The 16,483-nt window shown below is 28.4% G+C and overlaps 3 protein-coding genes across 6 annotated transcripts; 1 reads left to right on the top strand and 2 right to left on the bottom strand.

Moving 5' to 3' along the window:
* Positions 1–191: 191 nt before the first annotated feature.
* Positions 192–3,007, top strand: LOC111043120 (oligosaccharyltransferase complex subunit ostc-A). 3 transcript variants are annotated; one of them, XM_022327964.1, is made up of 5 exons: positions 192–305; positions 872–1,055; positions 1,137–1,210; positions 1,283–1,500; positions 2,854–3,007. In XM_022327964.1, exons 2-5 carry the CDS (start codon positions 917–919, stop codon positions 2,870–2,872), a joined length of 450 nt encoding a protein of 149 aa, XP_022183656.1. In that variant the 5' UTR covers positions 192–305; positions 872–916; the 3' UTR covers positions 2,873–3,007. The 3 variants fall into 3 exon arrangements, with proteins under 3 accessions (XP_022183656.1, XP_022183657.1, XP_022183655.1); XM_022327965.1 differs by lacking the exon at positions 192–305 and adding an exon at positions 333–742 and having other exon boundaries at positions 2,854–2,967; XM_022327963.1 differs by lacking the exon at positions 192–305 and adding an exon at positions 334–777 and having other exon boundaries at positions 2,854–3,004.
* On the bottom strand, positions 2,886–14,531 carry LOC111043119 (calcium and integrin-binding protein 1-like). 2 transcript variants are annotated; one of them, XM_022327961.1, is made up of 5 exons: positions 14,303–14,531; positions 8,131–8,165; positions 7,770–8,041; positions 7,177–7,378; positions 2,886–3,112 (listed from the first exon to the last, which is right to left on the bottom strand). In XM_022327961.1, the coding sequence occupies exons 1-5, from the start codon at positions 14,351–14,353 to the stop codon at positions 3,091–3,093; spliced, it is 582 nt and encodes a 193-aa protein (XP_022183653.1). In that variant the 5' UTR covers positions 14,354–14,531; the 3' UTR covers positions 2,886–3,090. The 2 variants fall into 2 exon arrangements, with proteins under 2 accessions (XP_022183653.1, XP_022183654.1); XM_022327962.1 differs by having other exon boundaries at positions 7,770–8,017; positions 14,303–14,509.
* On the bottom strand, positions 8,282–10,909 carry LOC111043115. The gene has a single exon (XM_022327951.1). It carries the CDS (start codon positions 10,355–10,357, stop codon positions 8,441–8,443), a length of 1,917 nt encoding a protein of 638 aa, XP_022183643.1. The 5' UTR covers positions 10,358–10,909; the 3' UTR covers positions 8,282–8,440.
* Positions 14,532–16,483: the final 1,952 nt, after the last annotated feature.

The raw sequence follows: 16,483 nt of genomic DNA, 5'->3' as shown, positions 1-16,483 counted from the left end.
TTTCGATATCAGAAGGGTAACAAATAATAAATGATAGCATTAACTATGATTATAACTTTTAATTTGGATTTGGATCTAATCGAATGGAAATCAAAAATTCAAAATTCATAACTGGAACTCTTGAAGTCTGGATTCCCCGAAGTTTTGTATTGATTATTGTTATCATTTTTATTCATCTGATAGTGATAACCATAGATGGAAGTAAAAATATTATAAGCACTACAAACTTAGATCATATACATTATACACTATAAGACTACAAATCTCAAATCACGGACCTTTGAAACGTGGAAACGAACCTTTGGGTGAGTGAGTGGAGCAGGGCCACTTTTGGTTAATTTTCCCCCTCACAAGCTTACCCGTTATCTTAAACATCCCGGTATTACTGATATCGGCATTTGGCAATGAAGCATTTATTATTTAAGTCTTCATGCTTTCGTGGTTTCTAATCTATCCGTATTCCGTAGATCTATTTTGTCATGTTGGTTTCTAATGTTTCTATCTAATACTTTATAGTTTATAGTGACCAAATGCCCAGTGACTAGTGACTTCGTACACTTCGTACTCCGTGGTCTATTGATCACCGATCAACACTGATCAATATATTATCATTGATTATATTAAGATTTCAAATTTCAATTTTTCTAATTGCTATTAAGTATAGTCGTAGAGAATAAATCTATAACCGTATAAATTATTTTTGTTTACCAATTGCCAATTACCAGACGGAGAAGTAGCTTAAGTAAGAGTTGTGACCACAGACTGTGGCTTGTGCTTGTGAGTTATAAATAATTGTAATCACTAGCAGATAAATTCTTTAAAGCTATTTTTTTGGATATACCTAATTAAAATTAAAATTTTGCATTCATAGTTCACACACAGCTGACATAAACACACAAAAGTTAATGTTTTGATAATGGAATCATTATATGGTTTACCTTTTAAAGTTCTTGAAGTTCCAAATCTGCGTTTAAAGCGACCGTCATGGTTAAAGAAACCTTCTGCTATGTTCATGTATGTGATCGTAACAATCTCATACTTTTTGGTGACTGGAGGTAAATGCATAATACTGAATAATAAATATGTCTATCAATAACTTGGTTTCTAATTTCTTTAATCATATAATTATTCTTTAGGGATCATATACGACGTCATCATAGAACCACCTAGTGTAGGTTCGACTACCGATGAAAAAGGACATTCAAAACCAGTAAATTTTGATTATAAATTTTAAATTGTGTTACCAGTAATTATTGTTTAAATAATGCATTGTATTAAATAGGTGGCATTTATGCCTTACAGAGTTAATGGACAATACATAATGGAAGGTTTAGCATCAAGTTTTCTATTCAACATTGGGGGTTTGGGATTTGTTATATTGGATTTAACCAATAATAAATCAACTCCAAAATTGAATCGCACACTTCTAACTGGTGTTGGATTTGCATGCATCATTGTATCATATTTTACATGTTGGACATTTATGAGAATGAAGCTTCCGTATGTATAGATTATTGTTACAACTCAATAATAGTTGTTTATGTTCGTTTTATAATTTGTAAATAGAATCTGAGCAACTTTTCATAATTTTAAAGTTAAATGTTAGAGGAATGTTTTTGTTATCATTCCACTGCTGGGTAACTCAAACTCACTTGGACGTGTTATAAATTTATATATACAGAGTGTCACGCTAGGATCTACCCATTGTAATATCTTCTGAGATAATAAATATTTCATAAATTTGTTTTTTTTTTCACACTTACAGAAACAAGGACTACATATATTTAATTTTTGAATTTAATTAAACTTTTTGGTAGAAAAGTTAAAAAAATTATTTTTTTGTTTTTTTATATTTAAAACAATTGAAGATACCCACTTTTTACAGTTTATTTTTCTGAAAATTTTGATCTCAACAATTTATTTTTATTAATTTCATTATTTTTTAATCATTTTTACTTTATAGGTAAAAAGGCAAAAAACCGGTTTTTGTCTAGGTGGTGATTCCCCCTTTACGGCTAATGGGTATATCCTCAAGGGACACTGTATGAATATATAATGTTAATCAATTTAAAAATGTCATTATCTATTTACAAATTAAATATATTTTTAGTTAGAGCATGAATTACTTATGAGTAACCTCGTTTTAAATTGTCCATCCTTAGCTATCAATGTTTATGTTTTTATTGTAAAATCAATTTATTCAATCAATGGCCTTGCTGAGAATCTAAAGTATTGAAATTTATTTTAAATTATAATAATTTATACTTCAGAGTTGTTTCTAAGTTGTTTTAAGAGATTATTTTAAAAATTTAAATGTATGGACTAGATGCTGTAAAAATATTTTCCATTTAAAAATCTTACTTTTGTTCTTTACAACATTTAGTTATTTAAATTGTTAACCAGTCTGTATAAGTATGTGCACTGATGCTCATATACTGTAAAATAATCTTTTACTTAAAAATTGATATTAAGTTATATCAGCTTATAAAAATTCTGATTATATCATATTAAATGTAATTTTAAAAACAATTACCTAAATAGAAAAATATTAATGATAAATTATAAAACTCAATTTATTAAGTCATTAAAATTCTATAATTAATGTTGCCATTATTTAATACTGGTTAATACAATATAATATAATATCAACTGACATTTTGTATACTTATATGATAGCGTTAAAGAAAAAATGTTTGATATCCACCATATATGCTTTTTTATCAATAGTTTATTTACCAGAAAAAATACAAGTATCTGTGAATCAAAAAGCATTTACACACCATAATATAAACTTATTAATTTATATGTTATAACTTATTATTTTCTTAATAAATACTTATTTAATTTTTGCAGGGGATACTTGAAGTCATAAGAAATAAATATCATTGAACAAAACTCACTTTTTTATTTTTATTTTACATGTTTTCATAAGCCAATCAATATCCTCAACTTATATATTATATTATGCATCAAGTTGTAATAAATAAATAATAATTAAAACAAATAATAATGAAGTATAATTTGTTCATAAAATTTTTTTTAATATGTGTACACTATTTTCCAACTTATTCTTCTCCTTAGCTTATCTTTTCAAAGTTTAATATTGAACATCCTGTAAAAATGAAATATTTTATTAAGTATAACTAATAAACTTAAAATACAAATAGTATGTCATTTAGTTATGTATATTTAAGTAAATCAAATCAAAGAAACTACATGCATTTTGTGACATATGTTATTCCATATGACCTTATTTTTCATAATTAATTATTATAATACATTTTAAATACAAAATAGATTTTGGAATAAATTATAGGAATGACATAAACTGCCAATATTCTTGTTAGTTAATACACTGACTACAACTTGTCTTTTCCGAGATCCTAGATTTACAACTTATCTCCATTTTGGAAACTAAATTAATAATTTGTCAATTATCAATGCAATGCCATACCTACCACAATATGTGAAACCACACTAACTCAATACCATTCCATCCTTTAGTAATGCAAAAACCCGTATGTGTTTAGCAGATGCCAAATCAACATTTAATTATAATTAATTTGACACCAACAACAGTTATCAATTCTAAATGGCTTTTCCAGCCTTACTAAATACTGAGCATAAAAATCCATTTATTTATGTTTTGCAAAATCATTTAAACTATTTTCCACAAATAAACTAGAGGAACCAGATGATCTTGCTGACATTATAGACCTTGATAAACCCACTCGGTCTTATTATCATTACAAATGAACTTCCACCTATCATTTTATCCGAGTTGTGAATGATTTCAATTCACATTATACAAATATTCATGAAATTACTAAAGAGGAACAGTTTTCTTATAAAAGTGAAACTATTTACTGCAGGTCTTCAGCTGATTCCTATAGGAGTGGAACTAGTCAGTGGTGCAGATCACCAAATTTATCTATGATTGTGTCATAGTAGATTTTTAGTTGTGTAAATCATGATGAATAGACTGGATTAAATTTATGTACAAAGAATTTTAAATATAAAGATAAATAAATATTAACAAAATACGAACAATAAATAGCCGCTTTTTAACACTATATAGCCTAGAATTTTTTGTTATAGTATGAACAGTATTTTAAAATAATTAACAATAAAATAACTAAAATTGTTATTCTTTGTTTAAATATAAATTTTGTCCAAATTTAAACTTAAATTATCTGTAAAAAAACTGTTTATGTAGTTTCTTAATTTTGCTGTTTTATCCGATTTTTTTTAAGAATATTGAAAATGTTCAAATTTAACCCTAAAAAATTTAACTATACTTGACCACCATCAGAGTAAAAAATTGTAAATGTTGTAAGAATTTATTTTTACTACTTTTCATGTACACAGACACAAAAAAAACATCATTGTTAAATTAATACATCATAGATCAGTTTACCATCATAAATATATTTAATTATATGTTCAGTTCAAACGTAAAAATAAATTATTAAACATTGCATTATGTAGGCGATTTGATTTGCATCTAATTGTTAAATTGAAAAAAACAGGGAAGGATGGCGGGAGCCCCTTGATATTTTTAACACTTTGGTAACAGTATGCCAGCAACCACATGTTCAAGAGTATTCTTCACTACAACGAGACCATAAAATTCCAACTCTCTCTATACAAAATTTCATGACCAAAATGGTTGAATGTATAATATTAAACAGTAAACCCATAATTTTCATATTTTATTGGTAACACAGGTAGATGAAGTAACATTGAAGTGATTGATAAGCAAAACACAGAGGTTTGAAATAAATAGATACAGTTATGTAAAACAATGATATCCTAGACTGTACACAATTATTGCCTAGTTGAAGCAACAAGCAGTACAGTTGGGAATTTTTAAACTTATTTATAGCATTATTTGAATACATTTTTTTTTTTATATTTGAAATAAACAATCTGTACAATTTGCACAATAAGCTTATGATATAAGTACATGATAGGTGACAGGCGTGATTTAAGCAGCCACCCATCAGTGACTCTTGACTAATTGATTAATTCTTTTAATTAATTTTTACTATAATTACATAATTTATATATTTTTTTTTTTTTGGAGACGTTAGACATTAAAGTTTTGTAAAAGGTCGCGGCACCACTTCCTTTTCAGTCTGCGGTTAGGATTTCCAGGTAATATAAGGATAGAAAGATCGTTTATGAGAGGGTTAGGGTGTGAATGGAGTCGTTTGTGAAAACGAGTGTAAAAAATGCGTGCTTCTTCAACTATTGTTCTCATATGGAGATTGTTATGCAGAGTATAGTTAGAAATATAGGGTGGAGCATTGGATAATCGTCGAAGCGATATATTTTGGAACGTTTGAATTCTGTTAAGGTTAGATATTTTTGCTGAACCGAATACATTTTAATTACAATAATTTAACTGATATTATTCTTATCCATAATCATGTTTGTCCCTAAACATTAATTGAATAACTGTCAAATAACGCAGCTACTATATCAAAATATTTAAATATAATAACATTGAAAAATACAACTACTAAAGTAAAATAATTCATATATTATGGTCAACCTATTTAAAACTTTTTTGTAGTTATGGGTATTAAGTAGGATTCGGGTCTTAATGCACTAAATGTTTTGGACGTATACACCCAAAATAGTTTAAATTTGCTAAATCAATTTTGTATTTAAATTGATCAAGTCTCAAAACAAATTTATATCTTACTTCAAATATTCTAAAACCATAATTAAAGTATATTCAAATGCAATAAGTCCCAGACCATACTTATAATTTATAAGTCGTAAGTCTTGATAATAGCTACACTATTAGTTTTTAAATTTATTGAACTTCATCAACAAGTGAAATCATTCAATTTCCAGCTCTTCCAATAACAACTATGTTAAGTTAAGTTTTTAACCACGGCCTATTGTACATGACATCAATTTTTAACCCTCAGTCATTAGGCAGTTTATTATAAGTTCTATTAGATTGAGAATAGGTATTTTGAAGTATGTGAGCTCATAGACATATTAAAGTTATTATTAGTCTTTGTATGAATCGGTTTTAGTGAGATGCAGCTAACATTATCTTTAGTATGTTGGTTCCCAATGATAAATAACAACTATGAAGAGGTTCAAACTTGCCACTTTCTGCAATCTGGGTTCTGTATTCAGTATAACTATTAACTACAGAATAAAGACTAAATATTTCTACAGTAATTTACTAATTATGTTTTTTATGATACAGCTTTTAGACCGTGACCATTGACCATAATTATATGTATCTACAATATTTTTACTGATATAGACAACTAGGCGTTAAAGATTAAGAACTTAGCCCCTAACTCCCAAATATTTATTGGATAATAAATCACAATAAATGTTTTCTTCAATAAAATAGGCCAAGAAAGGGGACACTGCAAGGCTGTTTCTCAAATTTGGAAAATGATTACAATTTTTGTACCATTTGAGGAATGAAACATGGCATAACCAACTTTTTTACAGTAAATTACTAAGGTCATTTTGTACTCATAATGTTACTAAATCTAAATAATTGAAAATATGGCCCTTCAGTATATTTAAAATTCCAATAATCAAAATTTAAATAAATATTTATTAAAATTATCCTTTATTAAAGGAAAAAATGGAGGTTTTACACACTTGGTGAATCTTACTGGATAAATATTATACATAATAAATACAATCCATTTAAAAATATATCAACTTAGTAGGATATATGTCCACACAGATTAATAAAGAGAAAATATTTTGAGGTCTGAAGTTTCCCCCCACAAAAAAAAAAAATTAAATATGGTCCTAGTTGCACCTAAGAGTCACATTGAAATACAACGGAGAAAAATATAAAAAAATATTCAGAAACTCTAATACGAAAGGTAACAAAAAGTCACTAATGTATAAGTGACTTAACATTTGGTATAATAATGTTATGAATATTTAAATCTGAAAAAATAAATAATATATGTCTTAAACTAGGTACTCATATTTATTTAACAACCATGCAATTCATGCGGTATATTAAATACAAAAAAAAATGAACACAAATACAGACAATTACTGAATACAATCTACTTAAAAAAATTGAACATTTAAAAATGCATGTTCTAGAAAAATAAACAAGTACTAGGACAATTTAAAAAAGCAGTGATAATACAATAAGAAATATATACTGACTTAACAAAATCTGGACACATGTCAGTTACGTGTTCAAATTCAGAAAATGAAAGAGCGCCGTCATCATCAAAATCTACTTCTTCAAATATTTTTTGTACCAAACGTTTCAGATCATTATCATTAAAGGCATTTTGTTCTCCAATTAAACATTGAATTACTTTTTTTATATCTCCAACGCCCAACATGTCATCACCATCAAAATCTAAAAATTTTGATTAGTATGCGAAAGAATTTATTTAAATTATTTAATGATTTTACTATTTTTCAGTAATAGAAAATAATTAATAAGCTATAGGTTCAAAATCCATTAAAATATTATTAATAGAAATTTTAAGATAAAAAATAAAATATGGCATGTACTTTTGAAAGCCAGATTTTATTGATAGCCTATAACTTTGATATAATCTAGTTATAAAAGAACTTGAATTCTGTACAGAACCAGAGAACCTGTAATGATTATATCTTTTTAATGAAATGTATTTATTACTTGATGATAAGTTTAAATTAATTTTATACTTAAATTTTAGAATTTTTTAAGCACAATTAATTGTGTAAATCACATTTTTTTTTAATGATCGTATATTATCTCTTACCAAAAATTCTAAAGACATGTTCAGCCTTTACATCTGCAGGTGCCATAGTACTAAATACTGACATCATATCTAAAAAATCTTCAAATGTACAATCTCCATCTTGGCTGGAACTGAATACTTGACACATGCGTTCACCAAAAGGATTAGCTGCCAATTCAGGTAGCTTAAGGACCTTGTTTAGGGCTAATTTGGCATTTTTATTATGTCCCACTTTTTCAGGAGCTAAAGATTTGAACTTTTCATGTGCACTAAACATTGTATTACACATACACCTTATGTTTTAGATTTATGATAAAATTCCCATAATTTGTAATAGATTTTTATTTTATTTTTCTTAATAATTTATAATATAGGTACTTACATCAAAACTTCTTTTTTTGTAAAATAAGTGAGATCCTAAAAATAAAATAAATGAGAAAATATGATATATCTTAATGAAATATAATTGTCCACTTTAAAAATAAAAGTAAATGTTTATCAGGCTATATTTTACTATACAACTTGTATAATACAAGTTAAGAAAATATATTTTACATTAGTTCTAATTTATAAAAAAAAAATATACCTAAATATGACAATTAATTTTATGTGAAACTAACCTACAGCATTAACTTTGGTTTATACAATTTATAATATACAATATTTATCCATTAATTATTAATAAAAATATTTTATTGGTTCCAATCTTGATTACTAGGTCCTGCATCTGGTTCCTCTTCCACAGTAGGCATTGGAGACCGACTTTCAAATAGTGGTGACATTGCTTCAGATGTATTCTCACCACTACTACAATGCCCACTATTCTTATGTGTGCGCTCTGTTTGTTTCTTTATAGTCCTGAATCTCATTCGTTCTTCAATTTCACATGCTTCATGATGAGCACTGCGTCTTCCATCATCAAGATCTTCAACAACATCTGGTTCTGGAACTGTTGCAGCAAATTCAACTGGATCTACATCTAATTCTTTAACAATGCGCCACTTAGGTGTAACTATTTCTTTATATTTTACCATTTCAACTCTTGATGCAGCAGCTATACTATATGGAATAACAATATTGTCAATATCATATTCACGCTTAGCATTGTATGTTTTATCCCCGGTTCTTGGGAACCAAGGGCTATAATCTGGATCAGAGTCATAATTGTCTTCTTCATACGCCTCATCAAGATCATCATCGTCACAAATACTTTCACTACTTCTTCGACTATTATATTTATAATCTTCATCCATTCTACTTCTTTTATGCTTGCTATAACGCATACGTCTCCTTTTTCTTGCTTGTCTTTGATTTCGATTGAATTTAGTAATTGGATCATTGCGGGTTGGCCAGGCATTTTGTAGTTTAACAGGTGGAACTTGCCTAATAGGAGGACTTTGTTCAGGCGTTCGGTCCACAAAATATTTATTAAAATCTGTATCTGATGAAGACTTATTTTTTTGTTTTAGATGAAAAGACGATTTTCCTAACTCATTCGATAGCGCAACATTTAAAGAAATATCTTTAGAATATGATAGGACTGGATGAAAAGTATCACTCAAAAAATGACCAGAATCATTTGAATTGCGCTGAAGACTTACACAAGTGGGACAAGAATCAATACCATAGCAGTCACAGGGATTAATACGATTTAATTTTGCTTTGTCCCCCTGTTTTAAAGCTGCAGCCAAGTTTATGAGTGGAGGTTGCATTAACATTCTATGTTGAGTTTTTGGTTCATATGGAAAACATCTTCTACCAGATTCTTCTTCCTGGTCTTGTATAAATGGATGAGAAGAATACCGATTTAAAGCTTCATTATAAAAATTGATTTTGAACTCAATATCAGACATAACATTAACAAGCCAAGTTAATCGGTAAGCAATACTTACTCGTTCATGAAGCCATTTCCAAGAATTTCTTTTCTCAATAGGACAACTAGATGATTGTAATTCTTCTTCGCTAGTTTCTCCTAACGTATCACTTTCTGAATCACTGGCTGTTGCTTCCGAATCATATTCTTCATTTACTGTTTTAATTTGCGACTCAAGCATTCCGAAGACCTTTTCACCATCTTTAATTTCATCACAAAGTAAACTTTTCAAAAATGGATTAGATTGCCTTTTTTGAACTTTGAGCAGTGTTGATTTGATATTTTTAATAGCATTACTTTTTTGTGATTGTAGCACATTATAGATTTCTTGAGTGGAACATTTGCTCATGGTTTTAAGTTGTATATTTTGTAGCTTTGATATTATTTTTTGAAGTCGCTCACTCAACATTTTACCTTTGTTCATGTATTTGTTGAATTTTTCTTTTACAGTTGGTGTTTCATCGTATTGAGTAACTACTTCTTCTTCTGCCATTCCAATTACATTATCTAATAGATCTCTTTCAAAAGAACTTAAGTCATTATCGCCAATTGTAAACATTGCATCTGCATCACTATTACCAATTTCAACTTGTTCAGTGTCATTTTCATAAGACATTAAGCCATTTTTGACCATTGAAATATTTTTCATTACACCAAGTATGTCATCGGAGGAAAGTTCCATGGGATCACCATTCTTTAAAGGTGGATTCTCATCCATGGCTGGATCCTTGTACATACAAGCGTTTTTTTGCAACAACCGCCAATAAATATCGCGATGGCTATTTACACGTCCGACGTGAAACTATATAATATCAAATACTTTAAAATGAGAATACGGGAAGCTTAATGATAATAAGCGGGCAACAAACTTTATCCCAGTAACAGTGTAGACACAATGAAAATAATTTAAATTCCCTTTTGGAATATTATAGTAACACTGATAACCCAAGTAGAACTAATACATTTGTTTATATACATTTATTCGGGATAATGCATGATAAATAATGTAAAAGTATGGCTACACTGATTGTGGGTCATGAGTATTAATTATTATGTACTCGTAAGTCATGGGTCATAACTAGAAAGTAGAAATATTAGAAATGTCTTATGGGGGCAAATGGGCACATTGAAAATGTGAAACATGGATCTTGAAAGTTTACATGAATTGTTGAATTCACTGTTCTACATGGGTGCCCCTCACCAACACACTGCGTTCTTAAGGAAATTAATGTACCTATTGACTACACTAATAAATACATGTTTTCCGAAAACAATAATGGCAAATAACTAATGAGGTATTATTATATTAATTTTTATTTGTATATTATTAATATTTAATGCTAAATGAACATTTGAATGTAATTAAATAACCGTGGTTTTCCCGTGCTATATTATATTGCATGCTGGTAGATAGCGCTGAAGGCTCGTCATTTTAGTCAAGCGACATTCCGTGAGGAACCGTTACTAAAAAGTAAAAACCATGGACCTTATACGGGCTTTTACCAAGGAATATAGATCCTCATAATCATCACCTATCACAATCACCTACATAAACAAAACAAGAAGTCGCGGTCCAAAATGAGAGGAATTTTTATCATTAATTATAATAGAATATAATAGATGAGGCTCCTTGAAAACGAGAACGTACGATTAGGTCTAATGGTCTATCCCTTCTTTATTATCGATGGTCTACCACTATTATTTAGTATAAGGTTTATGCTAAAAACCATGTGGTCTGGTCTTAGGTGGTCACCACTCGGGAGTCACGACTCACAATCCGCCATCCGGGACTGGCGACGCCGAACGACGCCTGACCGCAGCTCACATTAGCGACTGCGGCCCCGAACTATTTTATTATAACAAATAAATAAACCTAACTGTATGTACTCACATATCACAGTCCATAGACCTATAAACAAATATTATAGGAGCATTGTGGTAGTTCTCGCGGTAAACGCGGGAAATGCCGACCGTGGTGACCCGCACTTCTGCGCATGCGTAAAAGGTCTAGACTCTAGAAGGGTAGAAAGTAGCATGTTATCAGTGGCCTCGAATGTACAAGAGACAAGTTCGGTTACAATGGGCGCTGATAGTTTACTATGCTATCTGTATAAAACATGGATTAAGATATAAATGTGAAAACTAGTATTTGTAAATGTGAGCTGACTAGGGTTGCACAGAAATGAAATGGGGAACAACGATACATCGAAGAATTTTCATTTATGAGCACCCCTATCCTAGTTTTAGGTGTCTTCTGGTAAACGGTTATCATTCATAATAATTTACAAATACCTACTTCGAAAATGTAACATTGAATTTCCTAGAATCTTTTTTTAATTTATCACCAAAAAAATAATAAATTACAAAATACAACTATTTAAATATATAATAAATGCTCAAAAATGAAAATATGTCGATAAAACGATATTATCAACATAGTTAGTGCATCCCCAGTAGTCGAAGTGGGGGGGGATACTGTGGAATGGCATCCCACCACTTTTTATAATTCACATTTTCTGTCACTCCACTTATTTGTACGACTGTTTAACCAATGTATGAAAACTAAAAAAATTATGAAAGGCACCCCTCCACTTATTTTGAGCCACTTCAACCACTAGTGACGTCAAATAAAACCAGACGCCGCGGCCCTGTTTACTATGTCGTACTGGACGCATCGGAGTTTCTCGAATTTTTAAATTGACTCTTAGGTAATGTTCAGAGTGCGTCCCCAGAAAAAGGTCATTATACCTCAAAAATATTTTATGATTTTTATTTATTATGTTAATATTTTAACTTAGATACACTCTTAACATTGGGTAAGCGTTCTTAAAAAAAAATTTTTTTTTGAGTTTATATATTAACCCTTGATATATAAATCGAACGTAGTTTAACTTATAATCTACATTTTCCAAATATCTCTAAAGACGATTAGACATTTTCACGAAATCCGTTAAGACGTTTTTGAGTAGGTTACCTATATGCAACAATCATATATTCAACTCCCATAATAATTGTTTTAAGATATGATTTCTTTACTTGGAACCATACACGCGACGATCTAATGCATGCTTTTAACTCATCTGCTTAAATAGGTAACCAATGGCAATAAATTCTAATTTTTCCCATTACTATTATAGTATGGTAATCTGTGAGCTGTAACCAATAGCAACCATTTATAAACAACAATCTCAAAATCCTTTCTTAAATGTTCAACAAAAAATTAAGGGCTTATCGAGATAACAACTATCCTATATTTGAGATTGCACCAAACCACACACATTGAAAAAGGATAAAATTAAAAACAAGACGTATCTGAGAATACCCTCGATCACACGGTTAAGAACAACCTAACCAAATGCTAACAATTCGAAGACTAAAGAAATTAACATCACAAATGATTTTCATAGTCTGAGTAACAACAATAAGGAGAAGCACTGGCAATCCGACCTCGTATCTGACATTTATATCACTAACTTCCTAAAGGAAAATTAATAATATAACTTTAATATTTAATCTAAACCAAATTGTATTACTATTATATTCAAACATTATGTTGACATAATGTAAACTAATAGCCTAATAGCTGATGTTATGAAGATGAATAAAAATGCGGGTAAGTGGGTAATGCTAAATATGAAATAAATGCAATAATATATTGAGTATAAAATAAAAATAAGTAAAATAGGTTTGTCAAAATGTTGTTCATTATCCCAATTCATGTGATTTAACTTCACAAAATATTCAATAGTTTTATAAATAGTTTTATTACTCCAAGTATATAATTAAATTATGAGATAACACTGATAATAAAAAATGATAACATTTTGGTGCCGTAATCGACTGTATTTAAATAAAACATAATATTATGTTCTTATATTATATTATTATCTATGATTTATACGTACTACATAACTACTTTTATTACAATAATTATAGGTACATTATATTCTGAGCTAAACTATAAGCATAGAACAATAGAAAGTATATGGATCTATTACGACACCCCCGAACTTCGAAGTTATATTTTATTCTAGTACCTATATGGTCTATGGATGGCCTTAATAAGTCTATGATGACAAGTACCAATCTAGATTATAAATATTCATGGGATACAAAATTTAAGTATCGATTGGTTTCTAAATCGTATCAACAAAAAAATTCATTCAAAAATTGTATACTATAAAAATATGAATTATAATGCAAGTTTAATGTGTAAGCTAAAAATGCATTTAATATACACTTAGAAGTTAATTTAACATGAATATATTGGCATATTGTATGATCAAACTTCAAAATCTCTTAGATTTTAAATACAAATATTACTCAGTTAACAATATCAAATAATTCAAAACTTTAATGTTTATTTATAATTTTAACCAATATGATTCTTAGATAAAGGTTTATTGAATTATTTATTCTTATACTATATACATAAAATTACGAGTTCATGTAATGAATCTTAAAAAATAATCTTTAAATGTAGTGAAATAATACCTAATCTCTCAGAGCTTCAATTTATTACAATTTTATCTATCTTTGACGTGTTACAATTAAAAATGTACATCACACTAAGGTATATTACATAAATCCATAGCACAAGTCGTATAATATGTTTAATAGCCTGAATTGATACACGTTGATGTATATTATATTATAAAATAAATCGTTCTTTGAAAATTACCTGATAGTCATTTAACTCTTCGGTGGAGAATTGACTAGATTTTTGGCCCATTTGATCTATAGTAAATAACTTCTCTTAACAGTCCATTGAATTAATTATAAACCAATAAAAATAGTACGTTTTGTCATTTGTTAATGCCTCAACAAATATTACACAAAAAACAAAAATTATTTTAAACTTTCGTATACTGTTATTAATATTTATCACAGACTTATATAATACTATAATAGCACAGATTATAATATTATACATATATATATAAACTAAACCTTCGTCCCTGCTATTTATTTATTATTTTGATAAGTCGAGGGTGTTGCCATGGAAGAAATAGAAACAAAGCATACCAACATCGTTAAATGTATGAAATTTTTGTTTTTCCTCTTTACGACCAAGTGTTATACAAAATGTTATAGCAGAGGCCGGAGAACAATGTTTTAAACTTACTTATAATAATATATATAGTGTTCTACTGTTATGTTTGGCATATACTCTAAGGAACCTCTAAGGCATAACTTATTCCATGGTTGATAGTTCAAGCCTTAAGCCCTAGACTATAATTTTATATTTAGTCCTGAATACTTATTTAAAAGTCTGACACGTCATGTGTAAAAGCCTTAATTTCCAACCCCATCAACTCTTATCTGACCCCTTTTGTTTTTCTTATTAAGTCTATTATTTTCACTTTCAATCAATGAATGACTAAGCTATATAATTTACATTTCACTCCCTTTGGATTGGGTACATGGAAAAGAGGTTGCCGATAATCTGGCTTTCTCTTACTCACCTACCCAGTCTGATTTCATGCCTTTTTAAAAACGTTACTCCTGTAGATACATTTTTAGTTAGAAAATTATTTTATAGTAGAAATGTATTTTATTTTTGTTGGTACTAATTTTAGAGAAAAAATCAAAAAAAAAATCAGTGTCTTGATCTTTCTATCTTCTATATGTGTTCAACAGAGAATAATAAATAAATACATTAATACACAATCTTTAACTGTTTAATATTTTAGAATCTGAGGGGATAAAATAGAGAGACAACTGATGAGTCTATTGATTTTACAATGATGAGTGCTGTTTGAATGTCTGTGACCACATTTAAAAATACTTTGCAAAATTTGCTATTTTGGGAAGTCATAAATATAAAACCTTACCATTATTTACTAAAATAACCGGAAAAAACAAAAATAATTAAGAAAAATGGGAGTTTTATTGTTGTAAACCAAAAATGAATAATTGTATGGAGAACTGATATTTTCATCGAATATTGATATTAGTATTGAAGAAATGAAATCATTTATATAGATATATTTTAAGCTTCTTACGTTAATTTTTCTTTGGTTTTAGTGTGAGTATGAAACAATTACTCTTATTGGGTAAAAAAAGCTTGAAAATACAAAATTAATATAAGGTTCCTTAGAAGTTATTTATAAATAAATTAAGAAATATTGAAAATGCATTGTCACATTTCAGATTATTAGCAAAGCACAAGAATGTATTAATTTTGCAATAATGTGTTTTTTTCTATCTGGCATAGCTTTTTAGGGCAGTTAAAATACTAAGATTTATTCTAGTAAATACTTAGCTTAGAGGGCAAAACTGTAGATCATAGATAATATATAAATATGTTATTTACATTATTTATGGTGTAGTTCCATGAAATTTTTGCTGAATGTTTATTTTAGAATTTTTTCTACATTATAACATTTTCAAAATATTTTGACTCTTTTTGAGCTTGTTATAGGAATTCGCTGTGTCAAAAATTTGAAAATTTAATACAAGGTTCCCCATTAGTTGTTGTCATAGGAAGTTAAAAAAAAAGTTAACCAAATCCACAATTATGTTATAATGATTATCTGAATTTTAAATTTTGACAAATTTCATTGAAATCACAAATATTTGCAATTTATTTTTGAGTTTAATTCATAAAAACTTTTCTATTTATATCTAAGAATTGAAAATATAATTTTGTTCCTCATAAGTTGTTATAATAGCAGTTAAAAAATATTAAAGAGACACAGAGATATTTGGATATTTTTTTTTACCATTTAAATATCAAATGTTGATTTAATTCCTGACAATCTAGAAATTTTGCAAACAAATTTGAAATTAAAATGTATAGTTTAGGATTGAATATTCAAGGCAAGGATCTTAATAATTAGTTCATACTGTAACCAAAAAA

Source organism: Myzus persicae, unplaced genomic scaffold (genome assembly GCF_001856785.1).
Source record: "Myzus persicae strain clone G006 unplaced genomic scaffold, MPER_G0061.0, whole genome shotgun sequence".
Taxonomy (NCBI): Eukaryota; Metazoa; Arthropoda; class Insecta; order Hemiptera; family Aphididae; genus Myzus; species Myzus persicae.
This window is presented reverse-complemented; position numbering and strand designations above follow the sequence as displayed.

Excerpts from the sequence above, each read along its gene's own strand:
- LOC111043120 (XM_022327964.1), top strand. The coding sequence starts at position 917 with ATGGAATCATTATATGGTTTACCTTTTAAAGTTCTTGAAGTTCCAAAT. Across the intron at positions 1,056-1,136 it reads ATACTTTTTGGTGACTGGAG|GGATCATATACGACGTCATC; the intron begins GTAAATGCATAA and ends ATTATTCTTTAG. Across the intron at positions 1,211-1,282 it reads AAAAAGGACATTCAAAACCA|GTGGCATTTATGCCTTACAG; the intron begins GTAAATTTTGAT and ends TGTATTAAATAG.
- LOC111043115 (XM_022327951.1), bottom strand. The coding sequence starts at position 10,357 with ATGTACAAGGATCCAGCCATGGATGAGAATCCACCTTTAAAGAATGGT.
- LOC111043119 (XM_022327961.1), bottom strand. The coding sequence starts at position 14,353 with ATGGGCCAAAAATCTAGTCAATTCTCCACCGAAGAGTTAAATGACTAT. Across the intron at positions 8,166-14,302 it reads AAGAGTTAAATGACTATCAG|GATCTCACTTATTTTACAAA; the intron begins GTAATTTTCAAA and ends TTTTATTTTTAG. Across the intron at positions 7,379-7,769 it reads ACATGTCTTTAGAATTTTTG|ATTTTGATGGTGATGACATG; the intron begins GTAAGAGATAAT and ends CAAAATTTTTAG.